General features: G+C 40.9%; 3 protein-coding genes across 4 annotated transcripts in view; all 3 read left to right on the top strand.

Moving 5' to 3' along the window:
- The first annotated feature begins 4,315 nt into the window (after positions 1–4,315).
- The window catches only part of LOC6734954 (mucin-5AC), a 34,183-nt gene continuing 21,194 nt past the window's right edge, over positions 4,316–17,304 (top strand). Inside the window, exons 1-2 of one of the 2 annotated variants that reach the window (XM_039292383.2) lie at positions 4,316–4,451; positions 5,888–6,252. In XM_039292383.2, the coding sequence (XP_039148317.1) occupies positions 6,165–6,252 (88 nt within the window). In that variant the 5' untranslated portion in view covers positions 4,316–4,451; positions 5,888–6,164. Of the gene's footprint in view, positions 4,452–5,884; positions 6,253–17,304 lie in introns of both variants that reach the window. The other variant, XM_039292382.2, reaches the window with a different exon arrangement.
- Positions 9,173–9,571, top strand: LOC6734956 (chromobox protein homolog 1). The gene has a single exon (XM_002081914.4). The coding sequence runs from the start codon at positions 9,251–9,253 to the stop codon at positions 9,503–9,505; it is 255 nt and encodes an 84-aa protein (XP_002081950.1). The 5' UTR covers positions 9,173–9,250; the 3' UTR covers positions 9,506–9,571.
- LOC27206936 (testis-specific chromodomain protein Y 2) lies at positions 9,820–15,145 on the top strand. Its single transcript, XM_016182708.3, has 3 exons — positions 9,820–10,992; positions 11,255–11,702; positions 14,897–15,145. The coding sequence occupies exons 1-2, from the start codon at positions 9,910–9,912 to the stop codon at positions 11,684–11,686; spliced, it is 1,515 nt and encodes a 504-aa protein (XP_016028260.1). The 5' UTR covers positions 9,820–9,909; the 3' UTR covers positions 11,687–11,702; positions 14,897–15,145.

Below are 17,304 nucleotides of genomic sequence, written 5' to 3'. Positions count from 1 at the left end.
TTTATTATCGGTCACTGGACCCGCACGCTGCTCCTCCGACGCACTTAACCTCGGATATGCGAGTCTATTTTAAGCATTTACAACTTTATGGCAAACGGTCAAGAGGCAGGCCATCGCCATCGCCATCGCCATCCCCTTTCCCATTCACATCCACACCCACCACGACCCCCCTGGAGACCGACTTTAAGCTCCTTTCGGGAGCAATCACAGTTGGCGGTTGGCAAAGGCCACAGGAGCCACCCATCCACACGCTCGGTTGGCCACCACCAAGTGTAATCCTAGAGCTCACCCACTTTTCGAGGCAGTGATTTTTGCCAGCTAATTGCCGAGGAAGCAGAAGCTGGCGAACTTCTAAAATCCGACACCCAGCTGGCTGCTGGGACGTCATTATTGGGCCAGGAGGAGGAGTGGGAGGAGCACCTGGCATTTGGGTGACATCAAGCATACGCCTCGTGTGGCCGGGCTGGAATTTAATTAACTGGCGCGATGGCAAAAGCCGCCATTTGATACCTAGACAATTAGACAGGTATCGATTCGGGTTTCTCCTGCCAGCCGAAATATTCAGATGATATGCCCTCAAAGTCGCAGGCAAATGTATTATGCTTATATATTCCAAAATCGAAGGGAATGCCATTGCCATTATACGCACTTGAAAGTTGACACTGAAATCGTTGGTAGGAAGAATAAACCAAGTTAAAAGGGCGAAAAGCAAACGAAACCGCCCACGCGTGTGTAAATTTGGACAAATGTAAGACCCGCTTCAGGCCAAGTGGCATGTGGTGGTGGTGGGCCAATCAACCCGGCCAAAGTCACGAGTCACGAGTCCTTTCCCACAGGCTGAGCAAATAATAAAAAGGACATTCGCCCGAATTGTCACATTCGTGCGCTTAACTGAATGGCAGAGCCGCAAGGATTTAACTGCCCGCTGTTTATGCATTTGTCAATAGACCGAACAAATAGACAAAGGAGGCCACAGGAATTCCTATAAAGATGCCCAGAGAATCCTTTCTTTGTTCTTCGGCTCGCACTGAACACTTCAGAGTTCAAATGTTTTGCATATGCTGGTGGCTTTTTTAATTTTCCTAAACGTTTCTCGGCTAACGAAATTAAGCTTTATTTATTATTCCCTAAGTTAGCTTTAACAAAACGTACGCTTCAAATGTAATTTATTTCATTTTCTGCGTAAGTAAACTGGCTTTAATAAAGGTCAAATTTAGATATATATTGAATAAATATTTACAGCTGAGAGCATCGCAAAAGTGTCCAAAACTGGCACTTGTCTAATTAATTTTCATTTCAATTTTAGTTTTTGTATCGAGTCAAATCGCTGATATCAACTTGGCCAAAATCCGACTGGCGTCTAAATGGCGAACTTTGAGTCCTGATAAAATAAATCTCTTTTTTCGTTTCGTTGATTTTATGCGTTTGTTTTTGCTTTTTTTGGGTTGCGGGAAACGAGGGCGAAGTGAGGATGAACCCTTTTCAATCAAATTAGCCATAGTCAGTGGACCAATTCCATCATAGTGAGCAGATGATGAAAATTCTCGATGGAATTATAAAGTGGGTTCAGTACGATGGAAATATTTGACTAACATCCTAGATACAATTCCAATTTAGGTTTTAAAAACGACAATGAATTACAGTTGAAGATTGAAGTTTCTTTAACTACTTATTTTAGGAAGTACAAAACATTTTCATTGACACTAAAGCATAATGCCATTTTTAATAGCCTACGACGACATGACCCACAAGTCGAAAGGCAACTACAGGACATACAACTGACCATGTCCTTTTTGAGCAAGGACTTCAAATGTTAAAGCTGGAGTGAGACAGCAACAATTGCCCTCATCTCCTACTTTACTCCGAAATTGGCAACTGTTCCGACATTGTTGCCAAAATGCGAAACAGTAGAAATTTCGCTGACAACTTTGGCTAAATCATGGCTTGCTCATTTATCAGCGGGCAACAGAGGGTTAAGAGTTTGAGGTCCAGCCATTATGGGTTTCCCCTCAGCCAGCTGCATTGCTGAAAACTCTTGAGTTCTGCTGGTACACGCGAAAAACTTGACAGAAACTTGCGAACCGGCATTCAACTGCCGCAATTGAACAAAGTTGAGGGAGCGCAACTTTGGTTTTCGTTTCCGGTTCCGGTTGGTTGCATGCAAAATAATGACAAATCGCCGACTGAATTGTGTCTTAAGCACGTGTCTGTGGCATCTATAGATTCTTTCTATCTTTCGAGCTCACAAACATTTGCCCCACTCCGGATTTATGACATTTGATGGGGTCCCATGTGCTCCACTCGGCTCACGTATTATCCACATGTTAACGAGGCATTGTAATATGCGTAACAGGAGTATAATAATTCCCCAGTTTTGCGGTCTGTGCTCTTGTATAATAAAGAGTAATCAAAAAGTTTACTGGCTTACTATTCCTCCGGTTAAAAACATGTATATACACATATAGAGCAGCTCCATTAGTGCCTCCTTAGCAGAATCACTTACAACTTTTCTGACATTTTGCGCATAAATAAACACAAAAGGTTCCAGGACCAAACCACAAAAATATCTAATGCGTGCGTAGCTGCTGCACTAAAATATCATTTTTCCACTCGACTGCGCCGCTGCGGCTTACGTAGTTCTCTCTTTGGGGTAAATGCCAGAGTTCAAGTGGTTTTGTAAAATAATAAATAACGCCAAAAAATTTGGTAGAATTCCAAGTAGGACTAGATCAAAGGCTCGTGCAGTAACATTTGTTAGTCAGAGAAACAAACGGGATATTTGATAACAGCAGCAGAAAAATGACATAATAATGTCGGCGAAAAGAAAATATTCTCTTACATTCCATGCAATCGGGAAGTTGTGAAATTGCGTGAAAATTGTCTTGTCAGTGGCAGCTGCTGTGCTGGCATCTGCGAATAGATTAAAAAATATCAAAAGCAGCTGACAGAACAAACAGACGGCACTTGGCATATTGCTTACTCACTTATCGGTCTACAGGTGGACAACTGGAATTCCGATGGATGCCAATCCGTACGCGGCGAACAATCCCGTCTCCAGGCGATTACATACTCGGCCAACTAGCTGAACAGTTGACGCTGTCATGTCGCATCTCAATCTCATCATTTGCATATCTGCTGTCGCCGTGTTGCGCTTACATCACGCATCCGCACCGTTGGCCCATGCAATCGTTGCGCTGCAGGCGCTTTTATCCCTGCTCCTCGTCTTCCATTCCTAGTCGCATGCCAACCTTTGCTGGATCCTCCCTTGCACAGGCCATCGAAGGCTTCATCGAAAGCTTTTCGGTGGACGTGGGGGCCCGTCTATCGTCAATCAAAGGATTCGGATTCTGATTCTGCCCCAACATAGCCGGGCTGTTTGGCTTTGTAATTTATTTGCCTGCCTCGAGATTTGACTTAAAGTGGGTTCAACCACACGATTTGGGCCGTGACATATGATAAGGGGAAATCGACCTAATTTGTTGGACCCTTCTTCCCACGAACTTTGAAGTCTTAATACTTGATGAGAGGCTAAAAATATATTTATTATGTTAAAAATGGTATTAAAATTGAGCGAGCCTTGAATCCTCAGCTGTGCTGTATGTAAATATATTGATTTGTACTTTTGTTCTATTCAATTGTTTAAATATAATATTTAAATATTAAAAATAATAACTGAAATATTTTTAGAATATATCTTGGAGCTATTTTCTTTTATTTTAAACAAATTTGTACAGCTCCATTAGCTTTTCAATGCAGCTTTTACTTGGCTAAAAGTTCAAGTCATGACTAAATTTTCGGGCGAAATGTGTTAAGCTTGCCTTTGAGATGTAAAGTAGTGTAGAGACATTTTACATGTAGCATGTAGAATTAGAGTACTGAATTTCGTATACTGAGTTAAAGTTGAATAAAATATTTAAAATTTCTCTAAACTAAGCTATGCAACTGAACTTCATTTAAAATTTCATTTAATTTCAGCCATTAAATTTAGTAAATTTTGAGTACAGCTTGAATAATATAATAATATAATATAATATAATATTGAATGTAAATTTTCCAACAGTTCAGTTAAAAATTCTTATAATAATTTGTATGCTTCTGGTTGCAGTAATATGTTTAATTATTCCTAGTTTTTAAACTTAAACAGCAATGAACCACCGGTTCACCCAACTGGGCGCCCAACTCTGTTGAACATTTCTTGGCCCAAAGTAAACGACAACAGCTGCCACGCGCTCGCGAACTCTCTTCCGGAGCGGCTCTCCGCACTTGTCTTGGCCAAAACGTGTTTGGGCCACTCCGGCGACTTGGCTCCGCTCTTCGCACGATGGAAGCCAGTCTTCAGTTCGATTCGAAGCGCGTCTTAGCACGGTTGTTGCCGCCGGTCGCCGATCATCAGTTGGCCAAGTGAATGTCTTTCAATTGTAAACGAAACAATATCGTCCAGTGGGTGATATGTAAGTGAACCGTGTGACTAGCCCTCTCTTTCGCGCCGCCTATTCCCGTCTCTGTCGCGGCGGAGCAAGTGCGTCGAAAGATTTGCTGACAAGCGGGTTTCCAATTTGAATTTCGGTCTTCAGCTATCGCTTTTCGGGATTTTCGTTGGATCTTACGTATGCAAAGAGCGTAGTTTTGCCATTACCGTTGTCTCGCGACGCGTCATAAAAAGTTGCCACGCCCCAACGTCCAACTACCATACCGCCCCCGAGAAAAAAAAGCAATCGATGATTACCCAAGGAAAATTTCACTTTGCATCGAAAGCTAGTTTTTGCATATGTAACTATTAACGGAGGCTTCACCGTGTCCATTGGACTTGGACTCGATTTGCCAAGCACCGAACATATGGACTTCCATTTCGCATTGTTTCCATACGTATAGCATTGAGATTCTCGAGCGTGGAATTAACATAAAGTTTTACCTGCCGGCTGGCCTCCAGTTAGAAACTGCCATAAATGCACAAGAACTGTGCAAAGACTTAATTGGGAATTATTAATTATTTAATTACCACTACGCAAGCCAAGGTCGTCGGCTGATAAAATGCAATATTTTCTATAAGTTTACCTCTCACCGCCCATAGACAAATAGAAAACAAACTAATCAGTGAAAAAATCGCATAAACAATTGCAAGAAAAAACCGAATGGTCGTACAAACAGAAAAAACCAACATCAAGCCAAGATATATATAATGTGCTTTCGTGTTTATATAGCAAAGACAGATTCAAGGTGAATGTTGCCATTATTTTTTTGACAGAGTGCTCGGGCAACAAGTGAAAATTTATTGGGAGTTTTTTTTCTTTTTTTGCTCGCGTGCTGAACGAGTGAAACAAAAAGAAACGTTGCCGAAAACCAACGCGAAATTAATACCATTAAGGAGTACATAAATTTCAGAAGCAATTTAAGGTGTTTGAAAAAATAAATAATCAGTGACTAATTTGGAAAGGAAGAAATAAATCACAAATCTTCGCGCAGAATGGGAATCACCGCAGGCTGTTTCAAAAGCTCGTTTGTAGAATTACACTGCTCCGATTAGCATTTTAAATTAGCCTCTACTTATTTTTAATTAAAACTCAGTTGGAAATGGAAATTAAATAGAATTTTGTATTAATAATTTTTAGTTATTTATATGATTTAACTCTACAGATTCAGAACAGTCCAAAGTCAGTAACCATTTGAAGAACTTAGCCTACTCACACACAATTCTAGTTATCGCTCATACGCAACGTTGGCGATTTAGCCTTGAACTTTTTCATCAGGTAGAACGCACTGAAAAAGGCGAGAAAGAGAGAGAGAGAGAGAGAAATAGAGAGAGTGAGAAAGAAATCACATTATTATTAATTACGTTTTAACGGTAACTCCAAAAACAACGCCAAATGCTTTGAATGCCTTTCAGAAGAAACCCGTCTCACCCGTCCCAACAAAAAAAAAGAAACAATTTCTCGCTTTTGACTAAATTCGCCAGCAAAGCCATCAATAATACGTATACGCAACAACAAAATGCAAATACTGGACAACAAATAATTTAACGATAATTTACAAAACGCCCGGGGCCCAAAACAAAGGCAACAACAAGTTTAATAAGAAACGAACCGGCCAAAATTTGCAAATTACAAAGCCACCAGCATTTTTCGGATAAGGTTTCTGAAGTTTCGGAATTCGGAGGAGTAACGAAAATGTCGCGGTCGACGTCAAAAACGACGTCGCTGCTTTGCGGCAGCATCATCATTTTCTTCGTCACCATCTGCGGCTGCTTGGCACAAGGTGAGTGAGTTTTACATATGATATTTATTTTATGCGCCCGCCAAGACAAAAAGCAACCTTAATTTAAGTCATATTCTTCAAAGTTTGTTGGGGGCACAAGATCTCGTCGAGAAAACCCCAAAAGGTCCGTCTGATTCACTCCATGCTAATTTATCGCGATGGCAGCCGTGAGATCGGTGTCTTTTACAAGCCGGAACTCTTTGAAGGTCTTAAGCGAAAGAACGACGACACTAAATGCGTGTTCAAAATTAAAATCTTCAAATTAAAGCCAAATGCGAGTGAATTGTCACGAAAAAATGAAACGGATGCCTGGCATTAAAGCCCGAATAAAAACAATAACACGGCCAAAACTTCCGGGGAGTTAGCAGATGACAGTCGTGATTAAGCCAAAAACTATTTTCCAACGAATAAGAGTGTCTAGCGTATAAGCACTTGATCAACTGACAGCCACAAATTTGGTTGCACCTGCAGTTGATTTTGGTGCCCACGGGGACTCATCGTATTTGACTGGCAAATGTCGACAGTTTTGGCCTTTTTCGGGCACCTTTATTGGCTGCACTGAAAGAAAAATATATATAATGCAAAATATTATAAAATCCTAGTTTGTCAAACATAAATGCATTTTTTTTTTGTAAGAAAGCTTTAATGATGAATGAAAACTATACACCAACTGATACTTCGTAGCACGACAATCTTTATATTTGCATTTGCAACACTAAAATACTTAAAACAACTTTAATTTGGAGTTTTAAATGATATGCGCACCCTTTTTGCTTGTGTTCTGCCTGACTTTATTTCATGACTTTATTTCCCCTCCTGAAATGTGTTAAAATGTCAGTAAATGTCAATAAAACTCTGGTCACCGCCAAATGCCTGTTTAAATATGGGGTTAACTGTTCGAAAGTTTTGAAGTACCGATTGTAAAAAAAATGAGTGCTTGGCACAGATTTGCGTTTACCTTAAGTGATTGTTTTTTTTAGGGGAAAAGCGTGTCATTGAACTTGGGAGAGTGTCACGTCAGCTTGACATAATATTTACACAATTACAACGGATCTCGATCTTCAAATTAAACAGCAACAAAGCCGAGCAACAAAGTAACAAAAGGCTGAAAAAGTCCAAACAAAACAAATTAAAAAACTAAATCTGTTGCATAAGACATCAATACAACACAACCTTTCTACTGCGCAATCCGAGACGGAATCTTTTTGGGCCTTATGAAAACCAGCAAAAACCGAGAGACAAAAGCAGGGTTAATAAAATTAACTTGCTAATGAAGCGATGATCACACCGCATCATTTCTATGGGCCACAAACACACATACATATATGTATATATATATGAATATTGACTTAAATCATTTCAGAGACGAAATCAAGAAATACAACTTATTGAAATCGGCTAGCAACATTTTTGTATATAATGCAGAAGCATTTTTGTCGCGCGTGTTTCGGCCAAAAAGCAAGCAAACAGCAGAATGGCCAAACAAGTTTCGAGTTTCTTGGCGTTCGACTATGCAAATTAAACACTAAATACTTAAGATATACACATGTCTGCATGTCGCTTTGGATATTTTGTAATATCGCGATGAAAACGAAAGTGAATCCGCCGCTTGACTTTGAAAAGCCCCAGAAAAGACCCTTCCAGCTGCCCTTGTTGTCGCCTTGCCGGTTTCACTTTTATTCCGCCATGTACCGAGTTGTTAACTCTATCGAATTAAAACAAATTCGCCGCCACTGCCGTTGTGCCGAAAGAAAGAAAGTGAAAGAAATGTACGAGTTTGTGCCCATGTGCACATGTGGCTAAGTTGCGGCACAAGTTTTGCGCTCGAAATCATAACAGTAATGGCAACAGGTTGGCTGACTCGTACAGTCCCACTTCTATAGCTCGAACTACTCCAGTTGGATCTTCTGAAAATTTACAAAAAATCGTGTGAAATTGGAATTTATGTTTTTAGTTTATATATCAAATTAAATTATTTTCTCAAGTGTAATTACACAAAATAAACATTTTATTTACCTCAAATGTCAAGCCATCGAAGAAATTCAGCTTACTGAAGTAAGACTGTATTTCAAAACAGATTTTGAATCTTGTCCGAAACGGCGCGTAGTTTTTGAATTGTCACACTGCCGTTACTTTTTCCAACTGGCCGAACGTGACGCATTTCTTTGGCTTTATTTCAATGAATAAATCTCTTCGCCAGATGCAGACTCTGTGGAAATAATTGCTAGTTTACATACTCTCATGTAAATTGGCATTTTCTGTGCGCCGTAATGATGGGAAACATGCCAATGACATTGTTGTCCAACGCGAGTCGAACATTATGGCTGTGGAAAGCGAATTTACATAGACAATGTGCGATTTTTGTGGCCTGAAAAGAAAAGCGCAGATTTTGCCAATGGTCAATTAAAATACATTCCCATTTCCACACAGTGCTCACCATTATTTCCGCTCAGGCAAACTGCACTCGACTTCGAAACAAGTTTTTGTTGATGTTTGGTTTAACCGAAACTAAAACCAAAACAAAAACAGGTGCAACAACCGCCAGGCCAGCGGCATTTTATATAATGGTCAGTCTTAAAAAGGAGTAATTTCGCACATAGTTAATAGGCATTGCTAACATACTTTGGACAGTACACAGCTTTTTCAAAAAACTGTTAACTTTCTGTAATTCCACTTAAATTAATAATTCTTCCTGTATCGTTTTAAATAGAATCGATTGGCAGAACCCATTTCTTGAGAACGTGCTATCGATACAATTAGTTATGCATGATATTGTTTAGTGATCTCAACTTAACTCGTTATCGGAAAATCTGGACAAATTTTTTAATTTCTACAACTAGAAATTATCTATGAGACGTTATGTAACATTTAATATCCTTACAACAACATTCTCCACAATACTTTTATAATTGTGCACATCTTGAGTTTTCCCATCCCTTGCTGTCTTTCGAGCGAGTTGCCAGTGCTAACTTAGTATGAGCCTAACTTGTGCGCGATCATGCCCAAGAAATCAGTTGATCTGGGACTTGGTGTCCGCAACGTCAAGGAAAAATCCTCGGAATACATAGTGGAGAAGTTTCTAGGGAAGCGCTATCTGCGTGGACGACCCCAGTATCTGACCAAGTGGGAGGGCTATCCCGTGGAGCAGTGCACCTGGGAGCCCCTGGAGAACTTGGGCAATTGCATTACGCTGATTGCGGATTATGAGGCGGAACTATTCCAGCAGAGCCGGGAGAAAAAGAATGACCAATGACATGGAAAAGATTTAAATACAAATTATTGTTCACAAATAAAAGATTAATAGATCGTATTCCCATTATTGAATGCCTTTTATTTCATTATATGTATATTTCAATGGAATAGAAACAGGGCTGCAAAAATGTTGTTGAGAAGCGCCAGGCTTTAAATTCAGTTATCATATTAAGATTATTTGCTAGGTAATTTATTAAGCAAAGCCAAATAAATTTGCTAGAATTGAATTGAATTAATTTGTTGCTTATTGAAGTCTTATAGTGAGTTACGCACATTAAAAAAATAAAAAAAATACCAAAAGCTTTCCCATCCCTAATGGTATTCCGAGGAGGTTAGCAGCACCACCTACTTGTGCGTCGTTCCATTTACCGTTCATTTGCTCGGCGTCCTTTCAGCGTTTAAGTTATGTCTCGCAAAAATCAACGACCAAATCTTGGTCTGGTCGATGCACCGCCGAACGATCATGTCCAAGAATTTGTAGTGGAGAAAATCCAAGGCAAGCGCTTTGTTAATGGGCGTCCCCAGGTTCTGGTGAAGTGGCATGGTTTTCCGGATGAGAGTAACACATGGGAGCCAATGGAAAACGTCGGCAACTGTATGCAGCTGGTCTCCGACTTCGAGTCGGAGCTCTTCAGGCGGATGCGGAATGCCTCGGCTAAACCTGTCGGGAAATCGAAGCCCAGTCCTAGCAGCAGCAGTCCATCGAACACCGAAAATGGCCCCAGCAGCTCTAAGAAAACACAACATTCCAAGTCGGTGCAGGCAAAAAACACAGCTAAAATGTCGAAGACGGATCAGAAAAAAGAGAAGGATATTAAGAAAACGGCGGGCAAAATCAAAGATATTCAAAATGATCCCAAAACTCAGATGCCTAGTACTAGCCAAGGCTCCACAGGCTTAACTGAAGCTTTCAACGGCAATCCATCAGCCACAACGAACGTGATTAAAAGTCCCAGGATTCATAGCGTTTTCAATGATCCTAACTTGAGCGAATCCAGCGAAGACGAAGCTGTGGGAGCCACATCTTTAAATTACCAACGAGCTGGTCATTCCAAACAAAAATCTTCGACGCCTCCCAAATCGCGCGGGCTTATTGAATTTCCTCAAGGAGAAGACGAAGACTCACTGTTGTCTTCGAAAAATGTGTCTCCTATGATGATTCTTAAGGAATCCCAACCATTGCAAAATTCATTCACCGATGATTCGGATTTGGGAGAATCCTCTTCCAGTAAGTCGTTTCTTACAGTATCATCGACCAGCTCTGAGGGATCGATCAAGGTCACCAAATCGGAACCTAAAACATCATCGCTGGACCAGATAAAGTTGTCGACTAGGTCATCCGATGGTGGTCATGAGGCTCCCAAATGGGCGGCCGACAAGCAGAAGTCCACATTTGGCATTAGCTCCAGCATGGGGTCGAATGATTATCTACAATCCATGGGCTTGGATTTATCTGACAGTGATTCCACAGATTCTAAAGTGGAGAGCGTAAGAAATATTCTTTCCAATTAAGAAAATCAAACCAAAGCTAGTGAAATATGTTTATAATCATTGATGCAATTTAAAAAAAAAAGTAGAAGTAAAGTGAAAAAGCGCTTAATTTTTATAGAAACCTTTAAAAGTTAATCAGCTTAAGCCTAATTTCTACCTATCAAGCTTAAGTAATGAATCCAAACTTTCTTCAGCGATGATTTGATTTTCTTGTTCATTAAAACAACACACCTAAGAAAAATTAATTGTACTGGAACAGATGCACGGCTGTCCTACCAAGCAGCAGAGCAACTGGAACTTTCCCGAGCCACTAACGACGCCCCCAGTGGATCAAATCAAATCCACCAAAAAGGAGATGGCTATGCATCGGGTTGTCCAGAAGGAGTCGATTACATCTCACGCACCTAAGTTACAAGAAGTGAAGAAGAAGCTGAAGACTTCACAGCGCGGCAAGCGTTTAGGAACTTACCCGGATTGGAGAATGCCGGAGACTACGGAACCCTTCGGTTTGGATCGCGGACTGGAGCTGGATAAAGTACTCCACTGTTACCAGATGAAAGAGCTCTTTCTGTTCGTCACATGGAAAGGCTGCTCGTCCATCGATGCAGTGCCCATGAAATACATTAGGGAAGCGTATCCATTGCAAGTGATTGAGTTCTTCCAGAGCTTGAGGACCACTGTGCTCAAGTAAAGATGTCTAGTACCGGGTGAGTTGTGGCAGCAGTTCATTTTGGCCCTGTGCCCATAACCTTAAACGCAAGCATCCGCTCCCGAGCAGCTTCAGTTTCTTTTTCATAACTTTACAGTTCGACGCTCGCAATATTTGAGCCATGAGCCATGAAAACTTCACGTTGCCTTCGGGTCAAGATAAATGCCATCGAAAAACAAAAACAGACACTGAAACGAAAACGAGCCATCATCCGGTCGGCGGATCCACTCGTTTGATTCGTTTCCCTGTGCATTGCACCTGTATTTGCATTTTTCACTTCTCTGCTAGGTAAACCATCGATAATTCCCGTGTCACCCATATGACAAATTGCTTGCCCGTATCGTGGATGCACTTAGTACATAGTTCTTCGAAGATTCATGACTGTACCTGTGCAGATTTATGAGTAGTTCTTTGGGAAAAATTTAAGATGTCTTCATAGCCTTAACAAGACTATTATTGGCACACGTGTGTATCCGAACATGCTTATTGCCATCTACTCTTTTCGTAATTGTAGATTTCTTGCTCGAGATCAGCCAGCGAAAATTATGAGGCTCCAGACTCTGGGTTTTCGGTTTCCATTTGGCTTATCTGTCGCATCTGTTGACAGCTGCTTTGCTTTGAACTCGTCGGCTTGGCAACACACACCGCCGGACAGATCGGACCAACTCCCTCGCAAAAGTTGTGGGCGTTTAAGCGTCTCCGCGGTTCATTCAACCTGAGTGGAGTCGCAGAATGAAGTCACCAACCCAAATTGTGATTCTGTACAGATGCAGTTTGTTGCCTTAATGGCGTGTCTCATAGCTTTAACCTTCAATCGCACACAAGTACTTAGTTGTAGCATACTGTACTCAAACTATTGTAGCTAAGGTGACACGCACAGCTGGAGAGGCGACACACCTTTGTGGGGCACACGATAGCGCCACCAAGTGGACTCGCCGGCTAATGGACTCGTGTGTCCATTTAGTGTGCTGCCTTTCGCAAGTCAATGTCATTTGTAAGCAGTTCGAGTCTAGCTGATTGCACTTCTCAGTACGGTTTCACTGAAGATCACAGCTTAGTTCCACGGATTATTGCTTAGCTTGGCATGTATATAAAATAAAATTTTATGGCTAGTTAAATTCGCTGTTAGGTGTCCATAATTTGTTTTATTGTGTCTTTAATGGCTTACAGCTAGTTTAATTAATTAAATTACCTTAAAGTCTTAATTAGTTAGGTCGCGATTAAGTGACAAAAAAACTATTAAAACTTTTGGGTCGAAATTACATTGTATTAACATACTTATTTATTCTCTTAGTTGCAACCAAAAAATGTTTTATTTTAATCCATTTGCATGATCAAGTCTATCTTTGCCGGGAAGGCGTGTTTGCACTCTGCTGGTTGCCCCCCAATAGACTATTATTATTTGCCATTATTGCTGTGCAATTTACTCATTTTTACCTTCCTGATTTCTGGGTTGCCTTCGACTTTGGCGTTCATTGATTTATGTGTGCTTAAATTAGCTGTCCATGGCATTTGCCATAATTTCTGTACATGTACATACATTTCTGGAACATGTTTTTCCACCCATTGCGGTCGAGCAGAAACTCAGGCATATGCCGAGGAGTGTTTGATGGAAGGCGAAATGGAAAAAGGGAAACGTATCCCTCGAATGCTTTCAAAATGCTTGTAAAAGTTTCCGCTCATTAATTGGCCTACCAAATATATTCAAATTACCTATCAGATGTCAAATCATCGAAGGCTATTTTGGCTTCCACCGCTCGAGACAGCCGAAAACAAAATGCTTAATTTCCTGATTGTGAAATTTCGTCTGTAACCCCATATTTCTATATCAGGCAAAATTTGCATTTAATTTCTGCCGCCACAAGAGCAGCAACAACAATGAGGACCTCGTATGTGATAATTTTCTCGCTCGTTTGACCATTTTTGGCTTGGAGATGTAATTACGCCCAAGGCGGCAGCAAGTAACCGGTAACAACTGCAACTGCAGGCAACCTCATTTATGACGCTTTGCATATGGTAAACAACAAATCAGAAAGACACAAAATGTGTGTTTTCTATGTGGTAGTTGGTAGTTGTTGCTGCTGTTGTAGTGCATTTTGTTTAACGCTTCGTTTATTACCAAAAACAGCAACGAACGCATTTCTTGGCTGGTTGCTGATGTTGTTTTGTGGTCGACTGCGGCCAGCAGCAACATTTTGAGTCGCGTAGGTTGAGGGGCAGCAAACAGATACAATAACTTAATATGCAGTCATATGCAGAGGAGCGTCTCCCTTCCCCTAATCCCCCATCTTTCCTACTGCATATCAGCCAGCAATTTAATCCTGCCCCATCTGCTGTCCAAGTAAACTAGCTTGGGTGTGGGTGTGTTTTCCACTATTTGGCTGACATATTTATGATTTTGTTTGACAGTTTAATATACGTCTGCTTGTTGTTTGTTGGCACGAGTCACAATTTGCTGCCGCTGTTTGGCATCTCTTGTGTGTGCTGCGCTTTGTGCCGCCGGGTTAGGGGTTATTGGAACAGCAATTATACGTAGTTAAGGTGGCCCATTGCGGCTGCCATCGCTGTGCATATTTGTTGCAGCAACAACAGCTGCGGGAGATGTGGTTAGATTTCCCAATGTTGGTTAACCCGATGCTGCGCTAAATTAGGTTGGCTCCATTACAAGAGCTGATTGATTGTTGATGGGATATTTATCATCGGATAATAACCGATGGAGTGATTTCAAAGGTTGGTCTTGGTAATTCTGAGCTTCTAATTACTCTTGACAAGCTAACAATTACTTAAGCTATTTATATACATCCAATTGTTGCATTGATCAAGTGTATATTTCACTTTTATAAGCCCAATTCGTTATTTTTCCCTTCTTTATATTTTTAATCGCTTGACCTCAGGAAACTAGTTTAGTTTTCCCTTTTCTTTAAAGGCAAGTGCATCTCCGTCTTCGGCGACCTTGCTTTGTTTCTTAAGAGCTCTTATCTCTTTCGCTTTTGTTGCTGACCACGCCCCAAGAACCTGAAACAGCGGGTCAGCTCCTCTTATTGTTAATTTCACGCCCGTTAAGGTAATTAAATTGCCTTTGTTTGTTTTTATGAGTGCTTTTATTTTTGTTTGTAGTGCAACATTAAAATTAGTTTTTGTAGCAATAAAAAAATTAGTTTTTCATGTCGTTTTTCTTTTGTTTCTTTTTAGGTTTGTACTTCATTTTGGCCAAAAAGCAAAATTCACATCACACAACATAATCGACTGCAAGTTCAAGGTCATTGCATCTAAATTGGGTGAACTCCAAATTGAACTATTTAAAGAAAAAACACCGATATGTGTTTATACTATGTTTCATGTTTTCAGTACATGTAGAATGTACATATCAATGGTTTCAATATTTCAAGTAACTTGATATTCTAACCTTTTTGTTCAATAAATTTTGTTTTTGGCCTGACATCTGATACTTTGTTATGTCTTTGCCAGCGATTAGAGAATTTAAATCCGAAGGTCAAACCACTTTTTTCTAACGATCCACATTAGTTATTTCAATCAATATTATATAGTATTATTATATCTTGTTCTAACCACACAAAAGTGAGCTGCCACTACATTGGCTAAGACACCCGGCTTAAATGTCATTGGGTGGTGGTAAACCAAAATCGAACTTTAGTCAACCGGGCTCAGTGTGGCCCCAAACTGAAGTTGTTGACATTTTTGCTTGACTTTTTGAATTATTTCCAGCATCGCCCCACAAACCTCTGCAATTATCTTGCATTGGTATTTCTTTTGTTGGTCTTTCGGGGTGTGTTCTGAGCGAAGGAGAGACTCCATTGATGAAAATGAGTTTTATATGTTAATTTGGCAAGCTCGAATGCATTCTTTGAATTGAGGTGGAATGTGCATTGTGGTTGGAAAGTGGGCGCCTATATAATGGCTGCAATTGTGGGTATAAGTCTATATGTATTGATCGTTCATAACGAATTGTATTTTAAAGTTCGATTGGATCGAAAATAATTTCCTTTGTATATATATTTTGCCTTTATAAGTTTACTCTGATGGCTCCTATGATCTTTCTGCTCGACGTGTCTTTAACTCTGCACAATTTCTCATTAATCACCCACTTTCAAAGCCTCAGTTTTGTTTAGTTTCGTTTTATGGGTTGCTTTTGCCATTTTCTTATGGGCTTAGCTACACCTACGATTTCCGCACTTGCTGAAAAATGCGTCTATATGTGTTGTTGCTTGGCATAGCCAAATGTTTGAGCCGTGAGTCAGTGGCAAAGCAAACTAAGGCAAGACATCAAGCGCCTGTCGATGTGCCACGCCCCATCGAAGTGCATTGAACGCATTTACTTCTCGCTGCCTCGCTTCGCACTCGATTTTCCATGCAGTTTTTCGCTTTTCTTTTAATTGGGGATTTCTGGCTCTGGCTTTTCTTCCACTCTGTTTTCCCCGCCTTTGCATTCGCTACGTTTCGTTTCACTTTCGCGCCACTAACTTGTTGCAACTGTGCCAGTCGAGTCGGAGCGGTTGGTGTTTTTTCTTTTTAGTTTTAGTTTTAGTTTCATTTTTATGGCTTCCAAGTCGGTCTGGTCACCTGGCTTCGTCCGAGGTGGTGGTCACTTTGGTGGTAAAAGAAAAGGCACTCGAGCAGAACTCCCCGCAAAAATTTGACAATTTGGCAGCCGGTCGCTTAAATCACAAACAAAAGCTGAAATTTATGAATTTAATTTGGTTTTTCGGCAAATAGAAAGCGTTGACACTAAACGGAAGTGTTCGCCAAAGGGGCGAAAGTCGCGGTAGATTGAGTGATTAGCGCCAAGCCAAGGCGAGACAGAGCTAAAAATGTGTTATGCAACCGAAGGGGGAACTCGAACAATACGATCAATAACCCAGGCCACTGGCATTTGTGCACCGATATCGGGTTTCCCGCCGCAGCACCACTGCAACTGCAACATATCGCTCAATTAACCCAGTCTAATAACCAATCAAATGCCACTCTGACCCCGCATAATAGACCAGTGATTCATGCCGCCCAGTGACCCAAAAGTTGAATCAGACACCCGCGTACAAGATATACATACATGAATGTAGATATTGCACAGCCATGGCCAGTTGAATGGGACAACCCGCTGTGCTGCTGGTTTGGCTGAAGTTTATATGTGGCACATGTTTGGCTAATGATTGCTGGCCCAGTGACACAACAAGCGCCAATATTTTGAGACCAAAGGCGGAGTCAAATAACAGGCCAGGTGTGTGCGTCCATTCTGGGTTGAACTTTGCGCCCGGCCCAAAAAAAAAAAAATATAAAATCGTAGCCAATGGAGTGTGGCTAAATGGGCCTAAATCCTTGACCCATTTGCACGTTCTCTTAGCCGTCTGGCATTTCCGTTTTGTGTTGCAAAGTGCAAATTTAAACTCCGCTTCGGAGTTCGCCTCAATTTGCAGTCATTAAGCCTTTTCGGCTCGCAAAACTATGTACCCCCCAAAATGGCAAAGAGAAAGAGAAATAATATTCGGTAGGCGATTTTCAAGGTATATTATGCGGTTGATTTTGCCATTTTGTCATTTGTCTTCTTTGAAATGAGCGATCGAGCGGCAAGTCAATGGGGTTAA

The sequence above is a fragment of the Drosophila simulans genome, chromosome 2R (genome assembly GCF_016746395.2).
Source record: "Drosophila simulans strain w501 chromosome 2R, Prin_Dsim_3.1, whole genome shotgun sequence".
NCBI classification, from domain to species: Eukaryota; Metazoa; Arthropoda; class Insecta; order Diptera; family Drosophilidae; genus Drosophila; species Drosophila simulans.
This window is presented reverse-complemented; position numbering and strand designations above follow the sequence as displayed.

Bases quoted from the DNA above. Each gene is read 5' to 3' on its own strand.
- LOC6734956 (XM_002081914.4), top strand. From the start codon at position 9,251: ATGCCCAAGAAATCAGTTGATCTGGGACTTGGTGTCCGCAACGTCAAG.
- LOC27206936 (XM_016182708.3), top strand. From the start codon at position 9,910: ATGTCTCGCAAAAATCAACGACCAAATCTTGGTCTGGTCGATGCACCG. The intron at 10,993-11,254 runs GTAAGAAATATT...GTACTGGAACAG, and splicing joins CAGATTCTAAAGTGGAGAGC to ATGCACGGCTGTCCTACCAA.